The sequence below is a fragment of the Porites lutea genome, chromosome 4, assembly GCF_958299795.1.
Source record: "Porites lutea chromosome 4, jaPorLute2.1, whole genome shotgun sequence".
NCBI classification, from domain to species: domain Eukaryota; kingdom Metazoa; phylum Cnidaria; class Anthozoa; order Scleractinia; family Poritidae; genus Porites; species Porites lutea.
The window spans coordinates 41,064,823-41,079,822 of record NC_133204.1 but is presented as its reverse complement, the minus strand read 5'-3'; the positions used below and the strand labels follow the sequence as shown (position 1 = coordinate 41,079,822).

The window sequence follows — 15,000 nt, the reverse complement described above, 5'->3', positions numbered from 1 at the left end:
TGGTTGCTTTTAAAGTTTTTAACGAAGGCTAGTTACACATTAGGACGGCTAAAGATTTCTGGCCTTTGCCTTGTTTAGTGAAATATCTTAGCGGTTTTTTCAATTCATTTTTAACTTTTATAGGCGGGCCCATTTTAGTAGTAATTTTGTGAAGCATTTGCTATAAAGAAGACTGTAGATTCTCAGAGTGTAAAGGCTCTTTAGGCAGCATTTTGCAATGTATACAGTAAAAAGAAACTCCTTTTGGCAGCTGGTACGCCGGAAGGTGAGGAACCGTGAGGGAGAGAGATTCCGTCTACTCCCGCAAAAACAAAGTTTTTTCCAGGGACCAGACATTAATTAAGGAACATTTGAGCTCATTTGGTGTAGGTCACGTGATTTTTAATTAGCCAATGATTCTGCAGGTGTAAAGCCAGACGAAAAATTTACCAGAGTAAAATTTTAAAAAGTAATATATAGCCGTCTTCAGGGCCCCAAATTTAAAAGGCTGATTTAGCAACAGAATGGGAACGTCAGTTGGCGACGGCGCGCGGAAAACAAAAACTGGCTTGACCAATGGCAGAGCGACAAATTGGGCACCGGAAGTCGCGCTTTCCGGTCGTCAAATGACGTTCCTGTCCTGTTGCTAAATCAGCCTCCTGTACTCGTTACTGGGCAAGCCCGACGGAGGAAGTAAATTTATAGAAATTCCAACCGTATAACAATGCAAAACATTTGTTATACAGTAAAAGCCCACATATAAGAACCTAGATTTTTCGAGGTCAGGCTGAACAGGTTCTTATATTATTTATAGGGTAGTTTTTCACAATTCGGGCTGATTAGAGTGTTAATACATTCTTATTTTTTAGAGGTTGTCGTAGTGTAACCATTGGCAGAAGTGTTGTACTACTAATACATAATGGGTTATAGAAAACAGATTTCTAGTGAAAATCCAAACAAACGTGAATCAAAGAAAACATATACACAATAACTTTTGGTCAGAAGTTTCTCACACAATTAAAATCCGGAATTTTAACCATCAAGATTGGTGTGAAGTGTTTCTAAAAGAACCTATTTTTCTTTTTGAGGCTGAACAGGTTCTTATATTTTTGGGTATTAAAATGCCGAATTTCAGCCTGTAGGTTCTTACTTCTCTAGGTTCTTATATGTGCGCTTTTACTGTATTAGAAAAATGAATATGTTGTTTGTATTCTTCAGTATTGCACGTATTATTATGTTGTTTTATTTCAAAGAAATCAAGAGTTATATATTTGTTTAATAAATGATTATCAGACAGGTTGGTGGGGCTTTATCAGTTTAAAGCGACCAAACAGATCAAGGGTTAGAAACGTTATTTTTGTCAAGTCCTTATAAAGACTCTGTAGTGGAATATTAAATATTAAGTTTTATATTGTGGTGTACTTTTGTTCTTGGAAGCGAGGAAAAGAATGACTATGTATAACAGGGGAACCATTGTAAACAAACTCTACAAATTCTGATACAGTGTAATCTCGTTAACTCGAACTCAGTTAAATCGAAATTCCCGCAATTTTATTTCCTTTTTAACTTATCAGCTCTCCGGACTATTGTTTTTCTCTCGAGGGATCAAAGTAAGGAACACCATACCCTCGGAAATGAAGAGAATTAGCCGGTCATTTAATTCCTTAGACATATTTTAATGAAATGATGGTTGTCTGTTTCTATAGTTGCAACGTATGATCGTAAAACCCCATAATGGCCTTGAACTATAAAGGATTTGTATGGGAATCCCAGACTGATTTAGTTCGCCCCCGCGTTTGCTTCGCAATGATAGAAGGAGCCTATTTCAAATGTATGCCGCTTAGCTGTCACAAGCCAGTTACCCCTGCGGTATTTTTTCTGATACCTCTAGATTAAACCTCCTGACGCGTAAGGGATCGAACGACCATGCATGTAAAGTCCTCTCATTACAAGTGAAACCTGGCGTGGGGGAGGGGGGGGGGGGAGGAGTTGAAGGAGACACTAAGAAAACCAAGTAAATAACGCAAGGCGTATTTTATTGAGACTTAATTGCTGCGTGCATTTATTTTCTTGAATCTCATACTGAACTTAGGCTGGCTGTGGTATAATTTCACAAGCCATATGAGGCTCTCGGAATGACGCTAAACAATTTTTAGCAAAATGACGAGTTTTCGCTGCTCTTTTTTTCTGCAAAGAACTTATAGTGTCAAAAACAGCTAAACTTTCAATCACAAGATTTTTAAAGCGCACGCCTGAGAAAAGCTAAGTTTCTTAGCTACCCTCTACTAGTAAAATCTGAATTTTTAGAAAACGATTTTGAACGACGTGACATGTTCCCAGCAGCACCATATTATATATCATATATATTATGTAGATTGCTGTTCACGCAACTAAACAGTCTTTTCATCTATATATTATGCATTAAACAATCAAATCGGCCCTCCTCTGAGTAATCTAGGATTACTAGGGCCTGTTTACCTGGACGTGGGGGACCTCGGTAGGTGAGGTAACCCGCTTAGGTTGGGTAATCCGCCTATCCATATAATCTGTCATTTTAATTTGGTTACGTTTACATAATAGGTGGGATGATCATATCGTGAGAGATTATATGACCAGGCAGTTTACCCTACCTAACCGGGTTACCTCACCTACCTGGCGTCCCCCACCTCCATGTAAACAGGCCCTACCCAGTATCCAGAATCCGTGCAGATTGGCCTCGACGTTGAATAAGCATAATCACTTTCTTTCTTTGCGTCTTCTGGTCCTCATTTTGAAGCCCTTAGAATCGAACACAGTCGACCCTCCACAAACTGCCACCTATCCACAACGGACACTTTGTTTTGTCCCAAAGGGCAGTCCATACGCTCCCTCTTCTCCACAAAATTTAACAGCCAGTAACTGGCTCTGGGGATAGAACGTGCGCATTAGATCATATATTTAAATGCTGTTTTGCACCTTATAAATAACTAATTTTTATTTTATTATTATTTTATGGTCTCCAACCGTTGACAAGAGAAAAAACGCGGATGCGTAGGACTAGTCCAGTCCTCCTGGTTTTCCACAGATATTCATAACACAAGTGTAGTTGTGTGGGAAAATTGACCAGTGATACCATGAATGATCAAACTTCAACTGATATTAAACATAATTTGCATTTTATTATTAATCTATTTTTAAAAAGTGCTTCTCGTTCTGACTCGTCCCCAGTCGTCTCTAATTATTAGTATTTGGCGTGGGAGACTAGAACGGGCTCTTTAACCCAAGCGCATAGCTCAAACGCTTCCCTAGTAAATAATTAATGAGTAGAGACAACTTGGAGACGACTGGGGACGAGTCAGCTTCTCGCTTAGGGACCGGTCATTATTTAAGTAGAGGAGGGCAGGGAAAAAGAAGGGGGGGTCAAGGCTATTTCAGATTGGCTAGACGGGGGGGCTAAACGTTTTTATAAAGAAGTTTAGGGGGGTCAGCAGTTTGATCGCAAGATATGCACAAACAATTTATGTGAAACAGTGATGCTAAACTGTACAAATTTTTGATAATCAGTGTTGCTTTTTGTTTATTTAAAAAAATACTATTTTGTACAACTTAGTCATTTGTATTTGACAGAAATTCCTGTTTGCACTCTAAATGTCATTGTTATTTCAAATTTCAGCTAATAAAGAATCCAAACGTATCTGCTTTAATATTAATTTTGGTTTGACTGAATATAATTTTCTGTTAACGAAATGCTTGTCACTTCAATATCCCAAGAAACTGACATGATGAAACAACAAGAAAGTAGTCCTTTTACAAATGCAGGAAAATCATTTGAAAAGAATTATATTTTGCATGGTTATTACATTTGTGTTCACCATGAAGGCACGATTTGTGAAAATCTATCACTTTTCCTATATTTATACGCTGATTTTGTAATAGAGTAGGTTAGCTCCATTGTTATGCAAAGTAACTAATCATGCATCTTATGATTAGTATGTTTATTTCAAATCAAATCAAATCAAATCACTGGTTTATTGTCCCTTTTGCAGTCGGAAGACTGAATTTTAGGATACCTCACAAGCTGTGATATATATACTAATACGCTACATTGATTGACAAGATTAATATTTAACACTAACAAAATTTGAGAAACGTTCAGTCCTTGTGGCCATGGGCCTGCTAGAACTCCCTGATCTTAGACACACACTTGTAGATATAGGTACCACTCTGTTGTGTATTAGTGGGTATAACGGGTTACCTGGCCGAGACTGTCCGACGGACAGAAAGAGTGGGTAATACAGCTTTGTCAAGTGCTGCTTCATACGAAATACTAGGCCAAATGATGGAAAGGGCCCTTTTTTGCACTTTCTCGAGATAGCAAGCAAGATACTTAGGCAAGTCAGCAAAGACAGCGGAGGCGTGCTCTAGTATAGAGCCAATTAGCGCGCAGTAGATATGAACAATATTAGCCGACGGGAATTTTGCACTTGTTGAGTTGTCTCAGTGCATAAAGCCGTCTGTTGGCCCTCTTCACTATGTAGTCGCAGTGTACTGCCCAAGTGAGAACCTCAGAAAGATGGACACCGAGGAGCTTAAGTGTAGAGACCTGTTCAATATCGGATCCACCAACCGCGATTGGGCGCGGAACGCAGTCATGGACTTGCATTTACCGGAGTTTAAGTGCATATTGTTGTTAACAGCGAAAGCATCGATATCATCAACTACTACATTCAATAAGGATGGCGAATTGCGAGGTACAACCTCCAAAACCGTCAGATCATCCACGAATTTAATGCGGGCACCCCAACTTTGAACAAGGTCATTGATCATAACAGCAAACAACACAGGACCCAGCTTTGTGCCCTGAGGAATGCCTCCATTTAGATATAAAGGAGCAGAAACCGAGGCGCCAAAGTGTGTGACTGAGCCCTCCCTTGCAAAAAGGATGCGAGCCACCTAAGCAAGCTCCAGTGGAGATTGTACTGTGTAGAAAGCTTCTCCATTAATATAAGGTGATCAATAAGGTCAAAAACTTTTTTAAAATCAGAAAAAAATAACCTTTTAGATAGCAACCGCCCCTGTCCAGGGGCAGTTCTAAAGCCTTCTAAAGCGAGGAGATCAGACGAGGGCCTGCTCGGTCGATTTATCAGCTACCGCGAATTGGTTTCTATCGAGGTTTCCTACAGTAGATGGATATACTCTAGCTAGTGTGAAGCACTCCAGCACTTTAGCGAGCTGGCATGTGAGACAGATAGGCCTCACATCGTCCTCAGTGCACTTGGGAGGGGTCACCTTGGGGAGGGGGTGGACTATCGCGCTCGTGAGGAGAGGAGGAATGAAGCCCTCACGAAGCGTTGAGTTGTAAAGATAGGCAACAACTGGCGCAAGTTCAAAGGCGAAAAGCTTGAGGACAACGCTAGGAATCTTTACAAGCATTTTAATAATTACTTTGTAGAGCATATAAGAGGGGATATGAGGTGGTGGAGGTGGTGGTGAGGGGGGTGGGGGGTGATCACGTAAATATTGAATAAAGAAGGGGGGTCACTTGCTATTAACATGGTCTGCAGGAGGGGGGGCTAAAAGAAATTTTGATCTTTCCAACATATTGCTGGTTTTTAGTGTCACGCCATTCAAAATAGATCAAAATAAAAATCAAAACCGTCGAATAGATTAAGTCCAGAATCTGGGAAATGAAAGGACGTACCCATACAAAGACCCGCGCCAAGATTCAGGTCAGAGGAAGAAATGTGTTACCCAGACTTATAGAGATTTTTATGGAGACGCCATGCTGGTGCTCACCAGGATGAGCTCCAACATGGCGGACGGAAACCAACAGAAACACCTGTTACCGAGTTTTTGTGCTACAAAAGCGTGAATTTATTCTTCGAGAAATTCATAAACATTAAAGTAATACTTTTTCTAATACATGAACTGTTTAGATAGCTAAATTTACTGAAATAAGTCATTTTTTTTAACCTTCATGACAGCTCTCTCGGCCGTCATGTAAATGCCGCGTCGCGCAAAAGCTTAGAAATTCAAGCGTACTCTATCTCAAAACGAAGAACTCTTCTGAAGCGAAAATTTGTATGGAAATTAGTTTTCAGTTAATGCATCGTGAAAATAAAAACCTCGGTAGGATCGATAATTTTTTTAGGTTGAATTTTAGTGACGTCATGTGAAAACCAACAATTTTGCCCTCCCCCCCCCCCCCCCCACCCCCTAGCCTACATAAATAATGACTGGTCCCTTAGACCACCCTTGGTTTTTCAGAAAAGTGTTTCCTTTTTCGTTTTTGGGCTTATGTTGCTTTTCCTTCGTGTTCGTGTACAAACAACACAATATTTATAACACCAAATTATTTCAGAAAGATCGCAAAGTTTGTGCGGAGTGGACGAGCCGGGGCAATTGTCTCAAGCTTGGATGTGATTGGAGGAACCCCATCAGGCCAAAAAAAAAAAAAAAAAATCGTGAGGCTCTGGGACCAAGGATCCCAAGTAATTTCCGGTCCATGGCGCACTTTTTGAGGTGGATGTGTTTAGCGTTCTTGATTTCACGTTCTCCGATTTCGCCTATTCGGCATGTCTCTGGAAAACAGGAAAGTAGTCTTTCAGGTGAGGACCACTGTTTAATTGTTTATCCCTCAAAGCCTACGAAGTGCCGTCCGTTAAGAGAAATGTAGATAAACCTCAAAAAAAGTTTGTCGAGTTTTCCGATGTTAGTGCGGGTCCGGATCTGACATGCCAGTGATAAATATATCCCTTGTTTGCTTTCTTTACCTGTTTTGTCTTTGTTAAAGTGAAAACTCTTACAATAAATAAGGCAGTGCAGACAGGCCTCATTTATATAGGCGTACACTGTATTACATTAAGCTTATAAAGGCTCAAGAATTTGATATTAAATTTAGCTAATGTTTGATCCTTACTATTAAAATATCACAAGCAAATATTTACATTTTCTCGTATTCTAATCTGTTTAATGTTATTTTACTGACAGTGCAAACTCCATACATATATGTGGTACCTGGGAAAGATCTATCCTTGGATTGTATAGTGAACGGCTCATCGCTTTCCGTCGATCGAGTTTCTTGGAAACACGACGGGAAGTGGCTTCACAATGAGACCCAGCGGTCGACCTCAAGGGTGCGCTTGATTCTCAGAAAGATTTCACGTCAACAAGATGGTCTTTATCAGTGCGGTGTGTTTAAGCCCTCTGGCCAAAGTTCGCTTGAAGCTATTCCTAAGGAAGGAAATGTTACTGTCTTTATTGGAGGTATGAAACGTATTTAATAATTCGTCAAGGCAATGGCACAGGGGCACCCAACGAGAATATGGTTCAAAACCACTTAAACATAGCGTTGTTAACGTATTTTAGTATTAAACGGTAGACAAAGGCATATTTTTATCCCCTAAAAATTTTTATCTGCTCGGATTTCCTAGCTGAAAGTCTAGTGATCCGAAAATTATAGGGATCAAAACTTACGTTTTCGAAAATTTCAGCCAGAAAAAAGGCTCCCGAAAATTCTAGGTGACCTTTTTAGGGTAAAAATCCGTTAAAAATGGGCAATTAAACCATTTTTTAGATGTTCGAAAATCCTAGGAGAGGCAGGCAAGCAAGAAATTTTACAACAAATGTTCCAAAAATTCTAGGTCTCAAATTGTCTTCCAAACAGTTTTTTTCCGAAAATTGACGTTCAGTGCCCCTGATGGCAGTGTATCTACGTCAGGGGATGAGCCAGCCCTTACATGCACCTGTAGGCCCGGCTACAAATTTTTGGTTTGATCACTCTACCACTTGTAATAAATTATGCATTGTTTGGGTGAGCTAAAAAGCTTAACAAGAACTCAAAGTGTCGGTGAGGTCAGTGCATACTAGCTAGTCAGCCATACAATTTTCAGGATATGTGGAAATGAAAGTCAACCAGGCCTACAACTGGTCAAAAAGCTGGCTACGCCACTGTACAGTACAGTACATCTACATGTCACTTGCATCTCCAGGGGTTGGGGTAGTGGGAAGAGAACACTGAGACTTAATGGAACCAAATTTTTTAATTTATCTGTTCTTGGAGGAACAGCTCTTGCATTCATTTGTTAGATAGTCCAACAAAGTTATTAATGTATTTGACATCCAAACAAAAGGCAAATTTATAAGTGGTATATGGAGGGTACACTGTAGGCTGAAAAACAGTCAGCTCTTTCTCTTTTGTTACGTACAGCTACTGCTATGCATGAGGCTCATGATACCTTTAGCATGGTGGATTCCTGCCTGTGTGCTTTGCATGTGAAACCTCATGAGAAAAAACAACTGTCACGCACCCTGCTCGGAGGGTGAGGTACGGTGCTTGCTGTTCACAGGCTTGTCATGGTTACCCTATGCGCTTGGCTCTTGTGCTTGTGGCCCTACAGCATTTCCAGGTACCTTCTCCAAGCTTATGTACAGTGGATCCTCAATTTAATGAACCCCTATATAACGAAGTCCTCGGCATAATGAACAATTTTCTTCAGCCTTGCCAAAATTACAGTAAAATGTATTGAACAGAACCTCAATATAACAAACCTCAATTTAACAAAATCCTTGTTATAACGAACACAATCTAGAAATGCAAACATAAAATGTACCTTGATATAACAAGTAAATGTCAGTGTCTGATCGAAAGGTGCAATTACAGTTTAGCTAACGATGATTGCGAAACAGACCAACGAGGGTAAAATTCATGTGTACGGTAGTTTTACATGTAAGTTGTTTTGCTTGCCTGTTCCTGTGTTTCTAGTGCCAAAGCTATATACAGTTCTGAACTGAGACAATAGCTTCATGTACAAATTAATGTTTGTTACAGAAATTGTTCTGATCAGGAAATGCTGGGTGTTGGAAATTGATCATTAACTATACCTCGATATAACAAACATGTTGCTTGTTTTTTACCAAGAATTCATCAAATCAAGGTTTTTGAGATGATGAACCCTCCTATGATAATGTAATAATACTAAGAATTAATAATAATAATAATAATAATAATAATAATAATAATAATGGTTTAATATCATTACATCCATGGTATGGCTCTTCGCCTGATATAAAAGTAAAATGAGGAAATTAACATAAATGTGAATTATGAATTTGTAAAAAGCTAGGTAATAAACAGTAAAATGTAATTATACAATATGTACAATATTAATATATATAATATCCTTATTAAGGAACACTAATGCTCCATGAAATTAAGGTATGTGAAATTTAATAATTTGACTAAAATTAACACGAATTAATAAGTGGAAAGCAACTTTCGTTTAAAGGAAGTTAAGGCTTGAGTAGCATACATTTTTGTATCAAAATGAAGGAAATTAACATGACATTCACAAAGAAACAAAACTTGTTGAGATAGCAGGAAAAAGGTTACACTCATAATCCAAAATGGAAACTTTTTTGTTGATCTTTCCCTAAACGTTTAAAGGGGATCAAGGTAAAAAATTGGGCCACTTCAAGAGTTCTTCACAGTTTCACTGTTACTAGCAGATCTCCACCCTGACAAAATGCTTCTCTTTCGTAGGGGTCAAGAATGTCAGAAGTGTCTTGAGAATCTTGGGCCAAAATATTGGAAATTAAGGTTGCAACTCTCCACTTAATTAATGGCACAGAAAATAACTTCAATAATAACAAAAAATTAATGCAAGCTTAATTAACACAAATTTTTGAAATTTGCCTGAATTTTTTGAACCTTTAATTTTTCTATACATTTTACTTTGAACAGTGAGTGTAGCCTTGGCTTTGAATTGCTTTTCAGTGCACTTGTAAGCAAGCACAAAATGTATTTCGTTTTTTTGTCTCTACAGTGCTGCCCAGCCCAAGCCCATCTCTAACCTCAGCCCAGCCCCTCCCTCTAGTACAGTACCGGTACATCTCCCTGTTCTCGCCTATTCTCATGCTCATACTCTAACTAAAAACCAGCACAAAAATACAGCATTTTCACACTCCTTGAGTAAGTGGGGCAAGGGAACACACCTTTCCTAGTAATGAATATTATGGGTTCAACAACTCATCAACAAAAATGGGCTTGGGGAGGTGCCCAAAAGTCTGGTGGAGCTAAGAACGCCAGCCATGCAAGGGCACTGTATAACCATGATAATTATCCTGTGAGTGGTATATCCACCAAGCCACCGGATAGTACATGTAATATTATAATTACCAAAAGAAGGGAAGGTCGGGAAGCAAAATCACAGTAACAAGCATGAACAACAAGACGCAACACAAAAGTTATGGCTTGACCTTTGCCAAAAAGTTGTTAAAACCCAAAGGGCCCTGCAGAGCCATAGTGTGGCCTTAAAGTTAAACACATGCAAGAGACTGTTGGCTAGCACTATCTCCAGTTTAACATTTTTAGCCACATTTAAATGCACACTGCATATTGTGTTATTTTTTAAATATAAGTTGGTTCAGGATTATTCACCAATTTTACTTTTTTTCTTCCAATCCATGATTCCTTTTTGACAGGCTATATCACCAAGTTAATGTGTACATCAAATGGCAAACAATTTGCACCCAGACTTGCGTTGTCTTGGAACACCATAGATGACTACCACGGTGTTCTGGAATTTACCTACAGTGTTTGGTACTGTGTCAAACCCGCTTCTGCAAACTACTATTGTGGAAGACCTCCATATAACTTCAGTGTCTACCAAAATTGTTCTGATATGAAAGGAAGCTCAAGCACTGCAGGCAGTGAAGTTGTGGCCTGCAATGTTACATCACTTTTCATGAGGTTATTTCCAAATCTATATGATGTCCATGCACCAACAGTTGGAAGAATTTCACTCTATTTCACCATTGCCGTAGGAAATGTACATATGCCAATAATTGGTAGTTATAGCGAATCAGTAGAATGCAGTCCATTGATGAAAGGTATGATAATATTGATAAATTTATTCAATAATTATGTAAACCTTTGAAACCCTGAATTCTCATGCGCCGTGTCTTTACTCCCTTTGGAACTTGAGAAATTACTTATGAATGACAAAATCACAGTCAGATATGTTTCACAAGCATTTTATCAAATGTTAACAATCAACTAAAACAACCTTTAAAAACACTGTTAGTCTAACAGGTTTTCAAAACCCACAATACCCTAACTGCATTAATCCATTTCAGTCTTCTTCAAGTTTGTCCATCTGTGCCTCCTTTTGCATGGATTTTCATGTTTCTTTCAATTTGGTGGCAGTTGCCACTACTTTAATTATTGTAAATTCTGTGACAAAATTGATAATAAAACTCCTTGCCACTGTCAGCCTTTTAATTTTGTAAAATTTATCTTCATGACAGGTGGTCAGGAACAGGATCCCCATTAATTTTCCCCCAGACATTTGTATTTATACCAAAATTCCTGTAGCACGTGCTACAGGAATTTTGGTATAAATACATTTGGTATAAATACATATATTGATCAAGTCCTGTGATAATACCATAAACTGCAGCTTATTTGTATTCACCAGGAAAATTAACTAATAAAAGTGAAAATATGTTTAATTTTGTGACTGGAAGTGCGTGAACCTCGATGTCTGTTTCAATGCGCGAATTGTAAACAACGGTTGTAGCTGCATTTCACCCAGGATTTCATATCACAGTTCCGAAATACACAGCGACTTGCTACATACAGTGATACTGATAACAACTGAACAGCATGCAAATTTGTAATTTATTTTATTTCCAATATGATCGAATGTGACCTGTCAACACGACTGGCAAGACGAAAGGTTGACCTGTCAACTCCCCAATCAGTCCGGACTTTACCATTGACCGACCATTGTTTTGAGCCCTGACATCTGTAGTAATCTCCCTCACGGGCTCGAAAAGGACCCAACATGTAGTATGCCTCTTGTAGCAGGTGCTTTGGGTCTAGAATATCATTACTGTTATGTGTAGTCAGTGTAAAATGAATTCAATTTCAGACATTGACATACGATTAGTACTTTTAAACAGCTTGAGTTACTGCAGTTACCTTCTAAAACTGGGTTATGATAATTACCTATTACAAAATGCACCTCAGCTTGGTCTAGTACAGGATAAACAGCTTTCAATGCCCCAACAGCAAACACCCACCCCAAGTTTTTATTTGCCTTTGACCTACCTGTACTTGATTTTACATTGTCAGTGGTAATGTGGTCTTTGTACCATCATCTCTACACTGTACCTGAGAGTGGGAGTGTAGGGTTGTTGTATTGATTCTAAATTTAATCAACTCCCTTGTTTTGTTCCCATTAACCAGTAAGATGCACAAGACCTGAAAACATACACTTGAGAAGTTTAAAGAGAAAGACATTATCACTGGTTTGGGATGCCCCAAAGGTTGACATCATCATAAATGTCTCCCCATATTATTGGCTCTTGATAGCTGAAGGCGGAGCTGATAAAAATAAGGTATTAATTGATTGTTACTCATACTTCAAAGATAACTGAACATTATTATTTTATTATTCAGTTCATTTAGAAAAGACATAATTTGAGCAAACCTCCAACATTTCAAAATATACTGTGTTTAATTAATTGATTAGCACGAGTTAGTTTGTCTCTGTCAATTACCAGCGTGCATGATGCACCAAAAGTGTGACATGGATCTCTTGATTTAAGGTCTGGTAGTTTAGTGTTAAAATCTATCTTGTAATTAAGCTCAAATAAGGGGAGAAGGCAGGGGCGGATCCAGGATTTTGTTTAGGAGGGGGTGCACTCGTCTCTTGTTCTACTTCAACACCAATATTAAACCACATAGTTTTTTTTGCAGAATACCAGTTGTATTAGAAAACCGCAGGTCATCTCAGGGAGGCGGGGTGCGCACCCCTTGCACCCTCCCCCTAGATCTGCCCCTGGAAGGGGTAGTACCTCACAGGCCTTTTGGGGAACAAGTTTTTGAATTCTCTCGATTAACACTTGTGTGCATGGATTCCCTCACATAAAACACGTTCTTGTCCTCAACGAGACATCGTGCACTTCTGTCAATAACACATCAAAGCAAAAAAACATTTAACTATATGTACATATGTTTTGCAGTGTTATTTGTACAAAGCCTCCATGTCATGTCACTGGTTTTGTTGAACCATAAACCCTACAATCTGAGATCCTGCCGGTTTGCCTTTCTTTCCTGGGCTATAATTTTTTAAAATAAATTTACTGCAAGCTACCTCGTCATCTGTATTGCTTGTTAAAAAACAAGATCATTCCCTGTGACTACAATCCCAGACAAAAATTAATTAGTTGGGAAGGTTGTGCAAAGTAAACAACAGTTCTTTTTGATGGTTGAAAAAGATGGTTTTCCCTTTTGTAAATACTCCAGGCCTGTCTCCCTTATTCAGTGTTGCAATATAGCAGAATAATATTACTCGAACAAATACGTAAGTTTTGTTTGTGTCTGGGGGCAGGGGAAGAAAGGGAGAAGGGGTAAAAAGGGAAAGGGAGAAGGGGTAAAAGTAGTAGCCCTCCCAACACTTTTGACAATGATTTTAGCTTGTAATGCATTCCACTATCCTTCCTCATATTTTTGTCATCAGACTATAGGTCCTTTGGTTAAGAGCTCGCATGATTTTACCAGTCTTCGCCCATATACCTTGTACCACATCTACATTGCTTGCTCAAAGTCACGTGACGATAGGGATGATCGTGGACATTTCATTGGTCCCTTCTCGGCCATGACTATGGAAGAAGGTATGATGGTCTTTTATTCATATTCATATTCATATTATTAGACTAATTTGAAAAAAATAGCTCATGTGTCGGTGGTCTAAGTGTATCCATCTTTCTGGCTTCGCGTCTTTGTCTGTTCGGATGTTTGTTGCAGGGACCAATAAGGTTGAAGGCACAATGAGTTGATGCTAGGAACCAATGAGATTTTGGCATCTAAACATGACGTTGCTGCGCTAAAGGTCAAACAAGTGCACTTTGAGACCGCCATTTTGGTTCTTCACAATTTTGTCGTCTTTATTACGGCTAAAGGTGTTTAGAAGCATAACATTTAAATATCTTCATGATTGAAACGCTGAGTACAGTGATTCAGCTGTAGGGTTCATATTTTAGTGTGGCTGCTCAGGTTCAAGACATTTATGACCTAACTCGATCGGCTATCGCGAACGGCACAACGTACGCGAATTATGTTTCCCTTGCTTCGAAGTATAGTTTAAGAAAATCATAGTCTTCAAAGGTCTACAAATGAAAGGTTAATAATTGCTAGTTAGATATTGAGTTTAACTTGGAAGTATGCGGCGTTATTGTGTTTAAAGAATCTTGAACAAGAGCTGATTTTTTAAAGCTGTACCGAGTAAATTAATTCCGTAAACATGCTTTATTCTCTCTCGTACAAACTTCAACAGACCTTTAAATTTACGTTCCGGCAACTTAAGTGCAACCATATCTGATACATGTTTGCTGCCATAAGTACTGTAATTAAAACGTAGTATTTAATTTACCCAGTGGCTAAGTAAAGATGCGTAACTTTTGCGTTAGCGGATAATCTTGACGAAATAATAAAGAATTTGTTTCATTAAGTGGAATAACATGAGATGAGTAGAAATTAGTATTTGGCAATTTGACAATTCTGTTGGAAGTAAAGTAATGAACGATGCATAATTTTATTACAAACGTCAGAAAAGGAGGTGATTTGTTAAAATTGTTTGAGCAAAGTAATCTCGTAAACAATATGCGTTCTTTCACGTACACTAATGTAAAAGGAGCAAAGTCCAACATCTACACGTGCAAAATGTGTCTATGAGTTATTTTTATGATCCTGTTTACTAGATTACTGTGTGAATTCCCTTACGTACGAACCAAGAAAGGGGGAAAGTCCGTCATGTGGCAGCTGTGTGACTGTACATGTCATGCAGATTGGCTTTTCACAGTAATAATAGTAACTTGAACGTATGAAGACCTGTTCCGTTTTGTAACCAATGCCTTAAGTAAAGGCTCTTGTCGTTTAAGAAGCAATATCTTTTAAAACATGAAGAATTAAGTTGTCAGAGTGAAAGACTGTTTCATTGGGTAGAATCGCACGTGAAAACCTCGTGAATTATGATG

The 15,000-nt window shown here is 38.6% G+C and overlaps 2 protein-coding genes across 3 annotated transcripts in view; both read left to right on the top strand.

The window, feature by feature from the left end:
- The window catches only part of LOC140933609 (uncharacterized), a 19,406-nt gene extending 18,018 nt beyond the window's left edge, over positions 1-1,388 (top strand). For both annotated transcript variants that reach the window (XM_073383214.1, XM_073383213.1), the window contains one exon: positions 1-1,388. This exon is cut by the window's left edge and continues 2,061 nt beyond it. The gene's annotated coding sequence lies outside the window, so the exon portion shown is untranslated.
- Positions 1,389-6,475: 5,087 nt separating this feature from the next.
- Positions 6,476-15,000, top strand: part of LOC140933608 (receptor-type tyrosine-protein phosphatase F-like) — a 16,017-nt gene continuing 7,492 nt past the window's right edge. The window contains exons 1-5 of the mRNA XM_073383211.1: positions 6,476-6,566; positions 6,949-7,224; positions 10,441-10,848; positions 12,209-12,360; positions 13,485-13,638. Coding sequence (XP_073239312.1) covers positions 6,485-6,566; positions 6,949-7,224; positions 10,441-10,848; positions 12,209-12,360; positions 13,485-13,638 — 1,072 coding nt within the window. The 5' untranslated portion in view covers positions 6,476-6,484. The remainder of the gene's footprint in view (positions 6,567-6,948; positions 7,225-10,440; positions 10,849-12,208; positions 12,361-13,484; positions 13,639-15,000) is intronic.